At 37.6% G+C, this 17,003-nt stretch overlaps 1 protein-coding gene across 1 annotated transcript in view; it reads right to left on the minus strand.

The window, feature by feature from the left end:
* The window catches only part of LOC149839783 (inner membrane protein PPF-1, chloroplastic-like), a 66,089-nt gene extending 55,406 nt beyond the window's left edge, over positions 1 to 10,683 (minus strand). The window contains exons 1-2 of the mRNA XM_090002824.1: positions 10,205 to 10,683; positions 9,685 to 9,795 (exon numbers count right to left, since the gene is read on the minus strand). Of these exons, the coding sequence (XP_089858950.1) occupies positions 9,685 to 9,795; positions 10,205 to 10,519 (426 nt within the window). The 5' untranslated portion in view covers positions 10,520 to 10,683. The remainder of the gene's footprint in view (positions 1 to 9,684; positions 9,796 to 10,204) is intronic.
* Between the last annotated feature and the right edge of the window lie 6,320 nt (positions 10,684 to 17,003).

Below are 17,003 nucleotides of genomic sequence, written 5' to 3' on the forward strand. Positions count from 1 at the left end.
TTACGCTTTTTGGGTAACATCCTAATTATAATGGCTTGCGTGTTTTTTGTTGTGTTTGCTATGCTCATGTTGACAAGTCTATGAGAAATAAGTTTCAGGATAAAGCCGTGAAGTGCAGGTTTGTTGGATATACGGATGATTATAAAGGATACAGATGTTATGACCCTATAACTAAACATATCAAGATTTTCAAAAATGTTATATTTGATGAACAAGATTTTGAGAGCACATCATTGCCTCAAGAACAGAACTCATCTCGAAATGTTGAAGTTTATGATCCCTGGATGAGTGCAGAATTGTTTGCAGGTAAAGGAGGGACTTGTCAGCCATTTTGTGAGAAATTCAGCTCAAATAAAGAGACTCACGAACCTCCACATACATCAGAAAATGAAAGGCCTGAAGGAATTCAGGGATTCTCTGGTCAAGTTTATGTATGAAGGGAAAGAAATCCTGTCTCAGATGATGCAGAGCAGAGTATGAGTCAACCTTCATTAAGAAGATCAAAAAGGATACGTCATCCAATTCAAAGGTGGGTCAGCTACAATAATTTTTTCATGAATCTTCAGTTGTTTATGTCACAAGTTGAGAAGCAAGTAAGCCTGTCAACTTCTATCAAGCCATTAAATCTCATAAATGGATAGAGGCTACGAATGAGGAGATAGAGGCTTTACATGAATGTCAAACTTGGGAAATTGTTCCTAGACTCGAGGAGAAAAATGTTGTAGGGTGCAAATGGGTTTATAAGATTAAATATAAACCTGATGGAAGTATTGAGATATAAAAGGCAAGACTTGTGGCACGAGGTTTTACACAAGAATATGGACAAGATTATGATGAGACTTTTAGTTCTTTGGTTAAGATGAGAACAATTCGGATTATTATATCTTTGGCAGTTGACTATGGATGGCAGTTGAGTCAGTTAGATGTAAAAAATACATTTTTACATGGAGATCTAAGGAAGAAATTTACATAGAACAACCCCCTGGATATGCTGGAGATTCCAAGGCCTATGTGTGCAAACTGAGAAGAGCACTTTATGGATTGAAGCAAGCCTCTCGCTCTTGGTTTGAGAGTTTTCCTCTCAAAATTTAAAATTATGGTTTTCGCAAATGCTCTCTCAATCATTCTCATTTCATTTTCAAGGATAAAGATGTTATTACTTTACTACTTATATATGTTGATGATATAATTATTACAGGCAATTCAGACAATCATATACAGACAGTAAAGAAATTGTTGATACAAAATTTTAAGATGAAGGATCTTGGCGATTTAAGATATTTTCTTGGGGTTGAAGTTGACAGAAAAGGTGATGTTTTAACTCTTACACGGCATAAATACACTCCTAATCCTTTGAGCAGGGCAGGAATGGCAGATTGTAAACCTCTAAACACGCCTAGTGTTTTGTATCAAAGGCTGAGCTCTAAAGATGGAGACTTATATAATGATCCGACTAGATATTAGAGCATTGTTGGGATGCTTCAGTATCTTACCTTCACCAGGCCAGACATTGTCTATTATGTTAATCAAGTATCTCAATTTATGCACGAACCAAGGACTACTCATATTGATGTTGTAAAGAGAATTTTAAGGTATTTGAAGGGAACCATTGAAGATGGCCTTCTTTATTAAAGAAATTGGCCTGACAAAAGGGGGCACGAAATCATCACTTATACAGATGCCGACTGGGCAGGGGATCCAGATGAAAGAAGATCTATTTTCGGGTATTGTATATTCATTGAAAACAATTTCGTGTCATGGAGTAGTAGGAAACAAAGGGTTGTTGCTAGATCCAGTACTGAAGCTGAATACAGGTCTATGGCAACTGGGACAGTTGAAGCTACATGGATCAAACATCTTCTAACTGATCTACGAGAAGGAGTTTTTCAATCTCTTTTATTGTGTGATAATCAGAGTGCTATTAACATTGCTTATAACCCAATAATTCATGGTCGCACAAAACATAATGAGATAGATCAACACTTCATCAGACAGAAAGTTAAAGACAAGAAGATTGAGCCTCATCACATTTGAACAGAAAGTCAAGTTGCTGACTTGTTCACTTAAGGCCTAACAAAGCATCAATTTTGGTTTTTAAAGAACAAGTTGTCCATGGTACAGTACCATGCACAACTTGAGGGAGGGTGATAAGACGTGATGATAAGATGTGACTGGATCTGGATTGGATCCAAATCCAGTCACGCCTGATATTGTATTTATGTTTTATCACGTGTAATGGCATGTTTGTAATTTGTTTGTATTTTAATGTTTGTTTGTATTTTAATGACTCAAGCCTAATGTGTATTAGGTTATATATAAAGAATTAGCGCACGCCCCCTGCAGTGTGGCTGTCGTTTTCTTTGCATCTCTCTCTCTCTATTTCTCCTTCTCTCTATTTCTTGTTGAAAGGTGATTGTGGTGGCTTCCAGATATTTGATACTCAATATTTTCAGCATGTACATTGTTTCACTCTAGAACGAGCAAAGGGTTGATAAGAACTCATGGAGTGCGATAAATGCACCAAGTTATGAAAAATAAATACATGTACACATAATTTGATAGTCACCCTCACAGGCGATATGCTCATATGAGCTGAAGGCGCTAGAGAATGCATGAATGGGTTGGGGTCAAGTCAAACCTAAGAACATGAATAATAAATTTTCGTGTAGGAGTATTTGGGCTATTTTAGTCTTGAATTGCTTAAAAGGATAAAGCATATGTAATATAACTTAACCCTTAGTAATGAACAGGACCCAAAGACTCACTCGTTTTCAAGTTTACCTTGAAGAGGGTAGGTGGTACAACCCCCTGTGTTAGCTCTTTTTTATGTTTTGTCAGAACGAAGTGTCTCACCTGGTCTCCAGTCCTTGGGGTTATAGGAGACCGTACTACTAGCATGACCGACATCGGCTCCATAGGTCAATGGAATTGTAGGGTTTTCGTTTTTCATTTCATGAGGAGGAAAAAGGGAACAATACGGATAACACTATCCTAGATGGTAGATTCATACCTCTGTAGAATGGATACATTTTTGCTCTTTACTTATCTCATTATTATGAGATTCTTCTTCACTCACTATATCATTTTTTATTTCTTCATCTTCATCAAGATCAACATCACAATCACTAGACTTTGGAATTATATCCAACATAAAAGAATATTCGGTTATTTCCTTAGGATTTTTTAATTCAAAAAATATATATTTTTCTAAGAAAGACATTTCTTGAAACATACAATTTTTTATAAAATCAAAGTAGTTGTAACCTTTTTGGTTATTTTCATAACCCAAAAAGATACAAGGAATAGCACGAGGAGAAAGTTTATCATTTTTATCAGTGAAAACAAAACATTTGCACCCAAAAACTCTTAATCTAGAATATTCAGAGGTAAGTTCAAAAAGTTTTTCAACTGGTGACATATTTTTCAAGGAAACAGATGGCATTCTATTAATAAGATAAATTGCAATCAATGTGGCTTTGGCCCAAAACTCTTTAGGTACTTAGTTTGAAATAAGCAAAGTTTTTGTGGTTTTTACGATATGCCTATGTTTTCTTTCAGCCAAACTATTTTTTTGTGAGATGTAGGAACGATTTTTTATGTATAATACCATTTGATTCTAGGTAATCTTTATATTATTTTGATAAAAATTCTCTCCCTAAATCAATGCGAAAAATATAAATATCTTTTTGAAATTTATTCTTGACCAAATTGTGAAATATTGGAAAGTATGAAAAAACTTCAAATTTGTATTTAAGAAAATAAATCCTCTTATGTCTAGTAAAATCATCAATAAAAGTCATATAATATGCAAACTTACTCTTAGATATAACAGGTGTTGAGCTCCAAACATCTGAATGTACTAACTCATGCGGTTATATAGAGACAAAAGTTCTTTCTTGGAATGACAATCTTTTCATTTTGCCAAGAATATAACCTCCAATGGTATCAATAATAGAGAGAATTTTTTCTCTATGAAAAAGGGTCGATTTGGTAGTCTAAAATTCCGGTCTCAAATCATTTATAAATTGATAGAAATGTTCCGCATCAATTTGCTTTTGACATATCTCAATATCTTCGGGGCAATGCCACCTAGGTTCAAGAATAGTCAACTCTTCCCAAAGTTCGGACAACTTATTATAATATTTCCTAATACTTTTGTCATCTTGGGTTATGGTTCGAACTTTGTCGAACATTGTTTTGCAAGTTGCAAGTTGTCACCTTGGGTCATTGTTCACCGCTTTTTATATACATCAAAGAGAGCCAAAAAGAGATGTTGGAGCTAGTCCAACGGCTCTATTTAGAGCCGTTGGACTAGCTCCAATGGATAGTCAAACTAGTCAAATTTATGTTGACTAGTCAAAAAGAGCAAAAATAAAAAATAAAAAAAATAATTTACAACAAAGAAAATAAAATATATATACATATATAATACATATACATTGGTGTGTATACATATAGATACAGACACATATATATGTATATTATATATATTATATGTATATACAATTTAACAGGTGCTGCTCATTGTTTCTTCAGGTCATGTTATCTCAAGGGACAAGCTTCATTATACATCTTCTTCAATCTCAGTATATGAGGGAAGACCTCTTCAATCTTCGAAACAAGATCCTAAATAAATTGGGAGTAATCAAACCCCCATGTGTTTGATCATTAGGCCTCACAAGGATGCTCCCTTGCTCAGCAAATCCCACCAAGAAGATGATGATGTAAATGACAGATGCGACTGACACTGTCTTCTTTATCTCAAGAACAATTTTCTAATGCTTTTGCAGTAGCTTCCTCCTATCATCAATACGCTGATGATAGAACGCAGAACTCGATGTATTGTCCTCACCATCGTTAAGGCTCAGGAGCATCCAAAGACAAGTCGGAGAGGCAGAGGAGGAGGCCACCGAGGACCCATGGCTCCAGAGAGAGAGAGAGAGAGATGTGGCTTTCCTGTTTTATTACTTAAAAATAGCTTTTTTATTTGGTTACCCATTGTTCTGGGTTACCGGTATAATCTTCAGGGCCTCCCTGTTGACCACCACCCATCTTGAGAAGTTTCATGTCCTCCTTAATTTTACATATTTATATCTTTCCCGTTTTCAAATTCCCATCAGCACCTAAAGATGCAACTTCCGAACCACCATTTAAAATTGGCAATAGGATAACCGCCAACAGCAAACTTCACATGCTGAAACATGAACATGCAAGACATGTATGATGATGTGTTAAATAAAGACAAACAAGGTCCTTATCATCAAATGCCAAAAAAAATAATAAAAGGATCAAAAGGTCATATGAGTGTATAACATCAATCTATGTCATCTGGAAGTGTACTAGAAGGAGAGTCTTGTTATATGCCCTCAGAAAAGCAGTATCATGAATGTTGCAAATTTAAGTTTGAGACATCTGTTTTCCAGGGCAGTCAAAGGTTAGGGACCAAGGTAGTTTTAAATTAGAAATAGGATTGATTTAAAGACATCTTAAAGGCAAGATTCATCGGGAGGATAGCGAAATACACCAAGATTTTAGTTGTGTGTGGCCCAAGCTCCTGAAAAGCATAAATGAGAAGGTTTTACTCGCATGGGGCAGAAAGGCAATATAGACCAACCCATGTAACATGGGTACTTCCAGAAGGGTACCGTCACTGGGTACAGGTCAAACCAGTTTTGGATCTGACCCATTCTAGACTTGATTCATCACTTGTTTTCAGCCTTTTTAAGGTGCATACAGTGTTGCTTTCATCCAATCTTGTATGGTGGTTGATATATATATATATATATATATATATAGAGAGAGAGAGAGAGAGTAGGGGGTAGCTGCCTACTCTGATCCATGCCTACCGCCAGCCTACCGGGATTCTGAAGAGTTTTTTCATGTTTTTCTCAAATCCAACCTAACAAATGTGTTATACATGCTTGATTTTATAGGAATGGACTCTTGGATCGTCTGATTCCGACATGTGGGTAGGTTTTTATAGGGTTTGAAAATCGACAACCTACAATTTTCATAAATATTCAAGCTGAAAATTTCACATTTTTTCATCGAAAAAACACAATCCAAATGTTGTTTTCCAGCAAATTAACCATACTAAACGCATCTAAAAAGTGAGATTTGCGAAAAACACCCCGAAAACCCCCTTTCACTCATGGTAGGCTCTTAACTTTGGTAAGTACCTACTCCCACTATATATATATATATATATATATATATATATATATATATATATATATATATATATATATAAAGCAGTTGGTACCCTCGTGGGGTACCTTCATGGGTAAGGAACCCCCTAGCTGGAACTCATAAAAGGAAGTTGTTTTGAGCAAATCTAACACCATAGATGTGTTCAGCATGGTCAAAATAGTAGAAGTGGACCCTTGGATCATATTTTTTCGATGTAAAAATATGATTTTTGAGGGTGAAAATTTAGTACATTATAGGCCACTGATTCTCAACTCCCAGAAAATCTCACGTACATGCCGCAAAAACATGATCAAAAGGTCATTTTCTAGTAAACCAAACATATAGATCATATCTGGAGGGTCAGATGTGCAAAAACATTAAAAAATCAAATTTTACAGTTTTCACTAGGGGGGTCTTACCCATAAAGGTAGCAAACACTAGCCCTATATATATATAGTAGGGGTAGATACATATTCTGATCCATGTCTACCGGGCTTTTGAAGGGTTTTTTTATGTTTTTCTCAAACATGATCGTACAAATGTGTTCTACATGCTTGGTTTTATAGGAATGGCCTCTTGGATTTACCGATTCCGACATGTGGATAGGCTTTTATAAGGTTTGAAAATCGAAAACCTATAATTTTCATAAATATTCAAGATGAAAATTTCACATTTTTTCATTGATAAAATATGATCTAAGTGTTGTTTTCTAGCAAATTGACCATACCGAACGCATCTGTAGAGTGAGATTTGTGAAAAACACCACGAAAAATCATGTTCGGTCATGGTAGGCTCCTAACTTTGGTAAGCACCTACTCTCCATTATTTATATATATATATATATATATATATATATATATATATATATATATATATATATATATATATATATATATATATATACCATCGTGGGGTACCTTCATGGGTAAGAAAACCCTTAGCTGGAACTCATAGAAGGAGGTTGTTTTGAGCAAATCTAACCCGATAGATGTGTTCAACATGGTCAAAATAGTAGAAGTAGACCCTTAGATCATATTTTTCGATGTAAAAATATGATTTTTTTTAGGGCTGAAAATTCAGTACATTGCAGGCCATTGATTTCTCAAGCCCCAGAAAATCTCACATATATGCCACAAAAACATGATCGAAGGGTCATTTTCTAGTAAATCAAACATATAGATCATATCTGAAGGGTTTTTTTTAATGGATATCTGAAGGGTTAGACGTGCAAAAACATTAAAAAAATAAAAATATTACAGTTTTTTACTAGGGGGTTCTTTACCCACGAAGGTAGCAAACATTACCAATATATATATATATATATATATATATATATATATATATATATATATATATATATAGGTGATATTTTGAAAATATTATGAGAAAAACAGATAATATCTCACGATATTTTCAAAATATCTCAAGAAGAAAAAATATCATGACATTATCACGATAATATCGCAATATTTTTGGGAAATTTCTTTTTTTTTAAGTTTGCATTTCCTATATTTTCATTTATTTTATATTTGAAAACCTTTAAAACATGTTTCTTTATATTTTTAGAAGAAAAATAATGCACAACTTATTATTTTCTTAGCTTTTTGTTATTATTTATATTTTTTAAATTTTTAAACTCCTGAGATATTCCCGAGATTTATCAATTTTTGAAAATCTCTCTGATAAATACCTTTGCCGAGAAATTACCTTTAACAATAAAGGTACTATGATATATATATAGGGGAATGAAAACCTACTCAATAGCAAACCTCCCAAACCTACCCAATAAGAAACATTTATCGGATTTCCAGTGTTTTTTTCAATATTCTAACCTTACAGATGTGATCTATGGGATTGTTTTTGTAGGAATCAGTTCTTGGAGCATTTGATTCCAATGCATGGATATGTTTTTATAAGGTTTCAAAAATCAAAGGCCTACAATTTTATAATTTTTTTAGGCTCCAAATACCATTTTTTTCATCCAAAGTGCATGATCCTAGTGTCGATTTCTAGTAAATCAATCGTGTTGAACATATCTATAAGGTCAAAATTTTGAAAAAAACACCGAAAATTTGATAAATGTTTCTTATTGAGTAGGTTTTCAATATATATATATATATATAAGATGGATCACCCACTAAATGGTAACACCCCCTGTCCTCCCCTTCAAAATATGTATGTTAGATGTGCTTGTTGGCAAATCTAACCATATGAATGTGATATCCATGGTTGTAAACATATGAATATACTCTTAGATCAAACTTTTCTGATGAGTAGATAGGGTTTCACAAGGATCCAAAAATCAACGATTCTGAAATTTTTGATGTAATAAAATCTTACTTACACATCAAAAAAGTTTGATCCAAGGGCCTAATCATATGTATTCAACCATGGAGATCACATCTATACGGTCAGATTTGCCAAAAAACAGGGGTGAACCATTTAGTGGCTGGACCCTCTCTCTCTCTCTCTCTCTCTCTCTCTCTCTCTCTCTCTCTCTCTCTCTCTCTCTCTATATATATATATATATATATATATATATATATATATGGTAAGGTGTAACGTCGAACTCACAAAGAGCTCAACGCTACATTGGACTCTCGTGCATCACTGATCGCGCACTCGTGCGTTACAGATAAAAAAGACTTTTTAGTGGCAGCCGCGACCACCGTAAAAGTCTTTTTTCTGCCCACACAATTAGTGGCGGTCAGAAAATGCCTCTAATTGTGCTTTTTTTTTGCCAGATGAACGTGCAGCGAGCATTCGATGCTTGTTCGAGGGAAGGGCATCCGATGTTACGCCCTTCCGTGTATGTATGTATGTATGTATGTATGTATGTATATATATATAGCTTTAAGGGCAAAGGTTCTTTTACATCCTTATTTTTCAGTTTTGCTTTTGATGGAATGTGACTAATGGAAAGAGGGATTCCTTATATTTTCCATGCATTCAAATTTCATTGCCATCATCTTCTAATAATTTTGTTGAATTCCTTTGCATCATTTTGCACTAGAAGTCCACGTATATACTCGGTAAATAAATAAATAGGTAAGGAAAGTACAAGAGATTGGAGATAGCAAACCAATTCCCAACCTAAGAATAGGGCCGCCTTGATGGAAACTCCTACAACCCAAAGTCGATGCCTAACACTTGGTGACAATAACACTTCCTGGACACTTCTGGATACCATACTTTTTCGTTAATGAAGCTCCCAAGACTTTTGGACACTCCATATCAGTGCCAAAAAGTCTGCATTCTGGATACTCCATAGGTGCACATGAACAATTCTTTGGTTTTTTAGCTTTGGGCTTTCTCTTTTTTGGCTTTTGGAATGCAACATATTTTTTGGAGTTCGTTTTGTCAATTTTTTCCGCAATTATAAAATCATGTGCACGTATCTGTGATGCAGCACAATAATTATACGGAAAGCGTGTAAACATTTATAAAATTTCTAACAAACAGCACCAATTCCGCAAGCACATCAGAACTACTTGCCTGTTTCTTCGTCAAGGGTAAGGTAGCCGCTTTAACTATCACTGTAAGCAATATAATTGCAAACCCATATGCATAAGGAGCGTGTACAGCTGAAAGCCCATCCTTCAAAACCTGAAATAGAAAAGGCGAGTGCATGTTCACATCATTTCTGAAAGCACAACGAAGCAAAAGAGAACCACATCCACTTCAAGCTCGAATAAATCTCCACCAAGCAACAACTACCAACTTGCATAGGAATCTCACAAACTCATCTTTTTACCAGTAATTTCTCTCTTTTAAAGAAATAACTCACCAATTAATAAAATAAAATAAACCAAAATTCATATAATTCCAATAGAGACCACCAAAATCGTAAATAAAAGTACAAATTAAGAGAACCGAACCTGCTAATTTACGGTAATTTAGTTAAATTGGACAATACCCAATTCAAATTAATGAAAAATAGAAGAAAATTTCAGCCCCCAACTCCCAAAAGTTACAATAACGATAAAGGAGCACAAGTTAAGCCCTCAACCCTTACCTTCAAGACGAGCTCCATGGCGTCCGAGATGAACCCGAACCATCCTCCGTTCTTCTGTGCGACTTCGGTAGCCGAATCCGCAGCAGCGGTAGTGGTGGTGGTGGTGGCGGAGACAGCGGCATCAGAGAGCGTATACAGAATGGATTCTGCTCTGGCTGCGACATACTGGAGATCGAACTGGGAGAACTCCTGGAGGCTGAATCGGACAAGGGTGTTGGCCCTCTGCGGCCGAAAATTGGGGCATGAATGGCGGTGGAGGGAGGGCAGGACGGGGATCTTCAGGAAGGAGGAGGACGAGATTAGGGCCTTCGCCATCACAAAAAAAAAACCTCTTTCTCAGGCTCTCGAGTCTACTCTCTCTTTCTCTTTTTCCAATTTCGAATTTAGGATTTCATCGTCGTCGAGGAAGAGAGGAAAGAGAGAGCTCTTCCAGAGAGAGACAGAGAGGAGGAGAGGGAGGGATTATCTGCTTTTGAATGGAGCAGGCGCAGCTTCCTTCTTAAAATATTCAATTTTTGGATAATATAATTACTATTCTTTCCCTCGTTGGGGGAATATAAATTGCGTAAGGATTTTGGATGTATCTGCTTATCCGGAAAAGATGGGATCAGCCGTTGCTCGAGTTCTCAGTTTGTCTCGATTTTGATAAAAGACGCTGCTGACCACATGGGTAACCACCGTGGTGGTGAATCCACTAAAGATGGGTTAAAAACATGTATTTTATATGAAAAATATGATGAGGGTTATCATGGATAGGCTACTTAAAATATGGGGTTTGTGTCCTAGTTTGAGAGTTTGGCTTCACAGGTTAGTCTCATCAAGTGACCAGTTATTGGATGCATGAAAAATGATTGTATTGCACGAGTAATTTGACACATTTTCTGAAATGCTTTATAATTTTTTATATTTTTTCTATGTTCAAAATCATAAATAGTCAACTATGAAATATCTTTTTAAACCTTCGCATACGCGAAACTCATAAAGTTTGTTTGAAAATGTTTTGTTCGTAGGTGCTTCATATTTTCGCTTAAAATGAGATCTACATATTTTTTTTGCAAACTTTCTCATATGTAGACTTCCTCAACTCTGCATATATTTTATGTGAATTTTTTCATCTTTACCTATGTTCATTGTTCGCATGTTTATGAGGAACAACCTATATTTCAAATGATGTTTCTCCACAATTATTCATCTGATCAAGATGATCTTAATGGCAATTGTAAGCTAACATCCTGATCTATTTTTTTTTTCAAATTTCAGGTGCAGGTGACCAGTAAATAGCAAATAACAGACAAAAAATATGCAATCACTCTTGTTCATCTACTGTTTTAAGAACGTTGTTGGGGTTGTATCTTAACATCCTTTGTAACGCCCCAAAATCTCAACTTGGAAAATCCTTAGATTTTTAGAGTAAAATGTTTTTTTTGAAAACATTGCGCAACGCAGAAAAACCATAAAGAAAAATAATTGAAAATTCTGAGCGGGTTACAGGAGGAAACAACAAGTAGAAACTTTTTATTACAATTGATTTACCAAAAATGAGACCAAACCTGCCAATCACCTGTATCCCCATAAAACGGGGTCAGACCTCTTGTGAGGTGGTGAGATAAATCATTCACAATATGTCATTTTCAGGAAAGTATGAACATGATAGCAATTATAACATGATTCAAAAGTATGTAGCAAAACTATGTCTAATATGATGGAACTATTAAAAACATGCATGTGAGCATATATGTGCATTGTGCGATAAGTACGAGAACTAGCAAGAGTAGCAATACAAGCTATGTGCATCATGATGAGACAGTTAGAAACATTTAACCAAGGTAAGGTGTCTCTAGAAATGTATCACAAGATATATACTAAGAAGGGAAGGACAAATAACTACACATTCCTAACATAAAGAACAAGTGTAACTGGTAAGTCCGAGTCAGTATGTGATAGTTTTCTACTTATGTTCTTTCTTGCTTACTCCTTTGGGTACGCGAAGGAAACTCGTATAGGTAATCGATTTCAATCTGCATTCTTCAAGGCGAACCGATTCGTGAAATGGGCGACCGGGCAGTGACTTATAACAACATTCCCTCATTCCGAGGTACTTAGGCCTATATGACATTGTGTTCCCCGTAGGGCAACAAGAACAACACACAAAGATCTAGCCCGCCCATTCACGTTCTCTAACACAACAAGTCAAGCGAAGCGTTTCACCGGTGAAGGCGACATAACACCATTTTATGTCTTAAGGGTATTACAACATGTGAGCTCACTCACGAATGTGGGACCATCGCCCAACGCGACTCATATGAAGTTCAACAATATCAATTGGGAAATGTGCCAATACCCAATGTGGTGTTCGATCCAAACCCTTTGTCGGGACACATTAAGTGCGTAGTGTGCAACATGTTTCAGTGTCTTATCCACGTATAACACGTTAGACAAACATGAATATCGCACAAGTACAAACTACGATACTTGATGAAAGGTAAGTAATGATTGAGTCTAGTGACATGGCGTGCCAAAGTGTGTGGGTGAAGACTTCTAATTTACACAATAATCTTTGTTTATTCTTTTACGCACATGATAAGATGTAATTCACAACACTATGTTTATTGCATGCATTTTATCTCGCAATTGTGTTAATATGTGCAAGTGATCATAAGCAACTTTGGCGATATAATTCGATGCGCATGACAATGTCAATTTATTACATATTACATTTTTTTTGTGATTGCTTCGTAGCAGGCATTGCATTTGTGACTCACATTACGCGTCTTTTGATTTGCATTTGGTAATATAAGGCATACGAGGAAAACCCATAGTGAACGCATTTCTTGCGATGTTGTCATACACGTGTCAAGATGTCCAAGTGCGCTAGTAATACGCAACAAAATTGTGAATGCCATGAGTCATGCAAGTTGGATCGTGACGTGACAAACACCCGAAACTAAACTTAAATGAAGGCCTTGCTTGCCATACTTGCACGCAAAGGAATACCGCGAGAATAAAAATGCCAAAGTGCACGAATCTGAGAAATGACGGGGCAGCGTTCAGTTGTCACTGAACACTCACGACCCACTGCCTACATGGCAGGGAAACAGATGCCAAGGCAGCCTGCAACACAACTCCTTGGGATTCACAAAGACAATTTGGAAATATGTAGCTACCCTAACACGGTGTTCTTTGTCCCAACATCGAGACACATCAAGAGTACGTAGAACAATATGCATTCGTGTAGTGTGAAACATACATGAGTTGAGTTCTAACATAACATGTTGGAAAAATACTACCATTTGTTTCTACACTTGAGGACGAGTATGTTCCTTTGAACCATAGTGTGATCATGTGTCTGTGGTCTTTTAGCAAAACATCTCCACGATCCATATCGATATACATGGGAGGCATATTCATGCATTTAACATATTGCAAGTATATCGTAGCGTGTTCTAACATTTGTGCAACAATGTGTAAACGTGCAACTACGATGTTTCACAAGCACACACTACATTTATCATGCTTGCACCTCCCATCAAGCATGTTATGCAATTCATACATTTTTAGTGAAGTCATTCAGATGAGTGTCATGATGTGCGAAGTGCATATGACGAATGGAGATTCGTTTGGTGTTTCGCGAGAAACCTAGATTTGCATGTCTTTAAGCAACGAGTTTGGCATAATTTGAATGGGGGCATTGGTATTGTGTGCCTCACTTAACGCTAATCTTTTGCATGCACTCATACGCATACTATTGTATTTTGATAGGGAAGGCGGCGAGTGCGGTTGCCAACTAACTCACATGCCTTACAGATGCCAACCTAAATGTGCCGCCATGGTTGGTGGTCGCTAACGAGGATGAATGTTTACGACGAGCATGCTGCCAAGGGAGAATGACCACACATTTTTGTTGCGGCAGAACATGTGACGCGAAAGGTGCCTGATATTTTCCCACTGCCTTGGGCATGCAAATTGACCCGACCCATGCGTCAAGTCAGGTCTGAAGTCCCGGGGAGTCACAGCCATCAACCGGCTTGCTACAACAGACTGATTTCCCATAGATAGGGAAACTGCATGACCTGCAAGTCTGGTCATGTTCGGACCAGCTTGCAGGCAAAAGAAGTCAGTGCCCCGGGCACTGACTTGGTCTGCAGTGAGGTGCAAGGCTCTGCCACTGGGCAGACCCTAGTAGGCTCGGCTGCAGGTAGGGGTGGCAAAATCTGACATGACCCGTCAACCCGCTTCTTAGTCGGGTTCGGGTTTGGCTTAAACGGGTTTGTATCGTAAACGGGTCGACCCGCCTAACCCGTTTATTAAACGAGTCAGGTTCGTGTTAGGGGCATGCCAACCCGCCAACCCGTTTGACCCGTTTAATAAACGGGTTAGGCAGGCAGGTCAACCCGTTTACACAAACCCATCAACCCGCAACCCGTTTATGTTTAAAATGGTTCTTTGGGATGATTAAATTCGCAACCCGTTCGTAATCTAAACTGGTAATCGTGTCGACCCATTTTAAATATACATGGCACTTTGAAATATTTAAAACCTGCCCTGCAGAGGTGACAAGACTTGAGAGCAATAGCATTAAATGTGAGAGAGAGAAAGAGGTGGAAAGTTAATCGCAGAGATGACAAGACTTGAAAGCAATAGCATTAAATGTTCTCATCTGAAAAAAATGTTAAATTTTTTTAACATCAAATCAAGCTAAAAGTATTTTTTTTTAATTTCTTCTTACTTAAAATACCCCCCCCCCCTTCGTATTTCCTGCTTGCAACATCTTTTAACAGAGAGATATAATCATGTCGGGTTGACCCGACCCGTTTATTAAATGGGTTTACCATGTCGGGTCGCGTTACCCGTTTAATAAATGGGTCGTGTTCGTGTTTGCCACATCCGACCCATTTAATAAACGAATCAGGTTCATGTTGAGGTGTTCTGACCCACCAACTCGCCGACTCGACATGATTGCCACCCCTAGTTGCTGGGTGCACTGCAGTAGGCTTGTTGGCAGCCTATGCTGAGACAGATTGAGTTAACTCAGTCCGTCAGCAACCAGCTGACAGATCTGGACCTAGTATGGTCTAGACCCTGACCCCATTGACCTTGCAACTGAGTGCAGAGTGCACTCGATTGCAGGGGTAGGGCTCAGCCCTGGATGGGGCGAACAGGACTGCACCCGAACCCGAAAGGTGCATGCAGTTTTGAAGCGAAAATGGAAGGGGGTGCAGCTGGACTGGGCCAGCCTGCTTCACCCGAACCCAGACCAGCACCATGCCGTCTGGACTAACCCAAGGTGCTGAGGCACCCTGTCAACAGAGACATCCAGAAAAAGAGGGGGAAGGGGCCTCCGACCACCAGCCGGTGTGAGCGCGGCTTCACCAAGACCGTCCCAGGCCAGCAACACATGGCCAAGGTCGACCTCATCAAGGTTGGTGCTGCTGGTCTTCCGACCAATCCGGCTCCACTGCCCAACAAAGGGAGGCATGCCGAAAGCTTGGGTTTGCTACCATTGCTGGACAGACCCAAGTCATGGCTTGCAACAAGGACCAAAACCCTTGGCCATGACCCGACTGTTCGAACTTTGCAAAGAGGAAGAAGGTACCCGTGTAATGTGCAATGTAAGCTAAAGAAAAATGTGCATGCCATCATGGAGTGAATCTGCCATTTTCCTTCCCTTGCATTCACAAACCCAATGCAAGGGATGAACTAAGGCTTCATTTCCACCATTAATAACTCAAAAACTAATGTAAGAACATGAAATGGAGAAAGAGATGGTAGCTCACAGCCGAAAACGAAAAGGAAAACTGTAAGCATGAGAAGGTGACATGGAAACTCACCCTTGAAGCGTGCAACCGGAAGAAGGTGTCCACGGTTTTGGAAGAGAGGAGAGAGGGAGATGCACTCCCAAGCTCGTGGTGTAGGAGGAAGTCCCGACTTGGTACCCACCACTACACCGAAGCTCAATGAAGGATCTCGAATTCTCCACTCAAAGGCTTCACGAATTCGGTGGGAGAGAGAAGAGAAGAGAGGAGAGGAGAGGAGAGAAGAGAGAGAGAGGCCAAAATGGCTAGACTTTTCTCTCTCTTAACGACTGGGATTAAGAAGGAGAGATGGACGATCAAGCATGCTCACGCCCTCCCCCCCCTCCCCCTTTTTGGGCGGTTTTCACGATTTTTGACTTTTATAATTTTTTTTTGAGTCTTTTCAAAGTGGCGTGGGCTGAATTCTAGAGTGTGCCCATGCCTCTAGGCATGACGTTGACCTTGTGCCAACTTTTTCAAAAATTTAGAAAACCTCAAATTTAACTTTGTTAAATTCTATTTTGGATTTAAAAAAAAAACTCTTTTTAACTCATGCTTTGATCTTTGGAAATATCCTTCCTAATTTTCGATAAAACTTAAAAATTCTCTTTAAACCATATTCTTATTAGAATTTCTTAGAATACCATGAACTTAGGCACTTAGAATTCTCGATGGAGCAATTCAAGTAATTCTATGTATTTTGAATAAAATGTAGGGAGTCAATGTAATATCCATACGATGTACATATATATATATGTACATTATATATATATATATACATCCATTCTAGGGTTTCCGACATATATATGTATATACACGAATGTGCACGCATGCATATGCATATACATACATACATATATATATATATACAAATACATAGATAATTGCATTACAAAATTTCATCTTGTATTGAATTTTCTTAGAAAATTAATTTTATCTTGTATTGAATTTTTTTATAAAATTCACAGGTCTTACACCCTTTCGTCATTTTTAAGCGAATCAGATGT

This window comes from Nuphar pumila, chromosome 4 (genome assembly GCF_984573655.1).
Source record: "Nuphar pumila chromosome 4, dmNupPumi1.hap1.1, whole genome shotgun sequence".
NCBI lineage: Eukaryota > Viridiplantae > Streptophyta > Magnoliopsida > Nymphaeales > Nymphaeaceae > Nuphar > Nuphar pumila.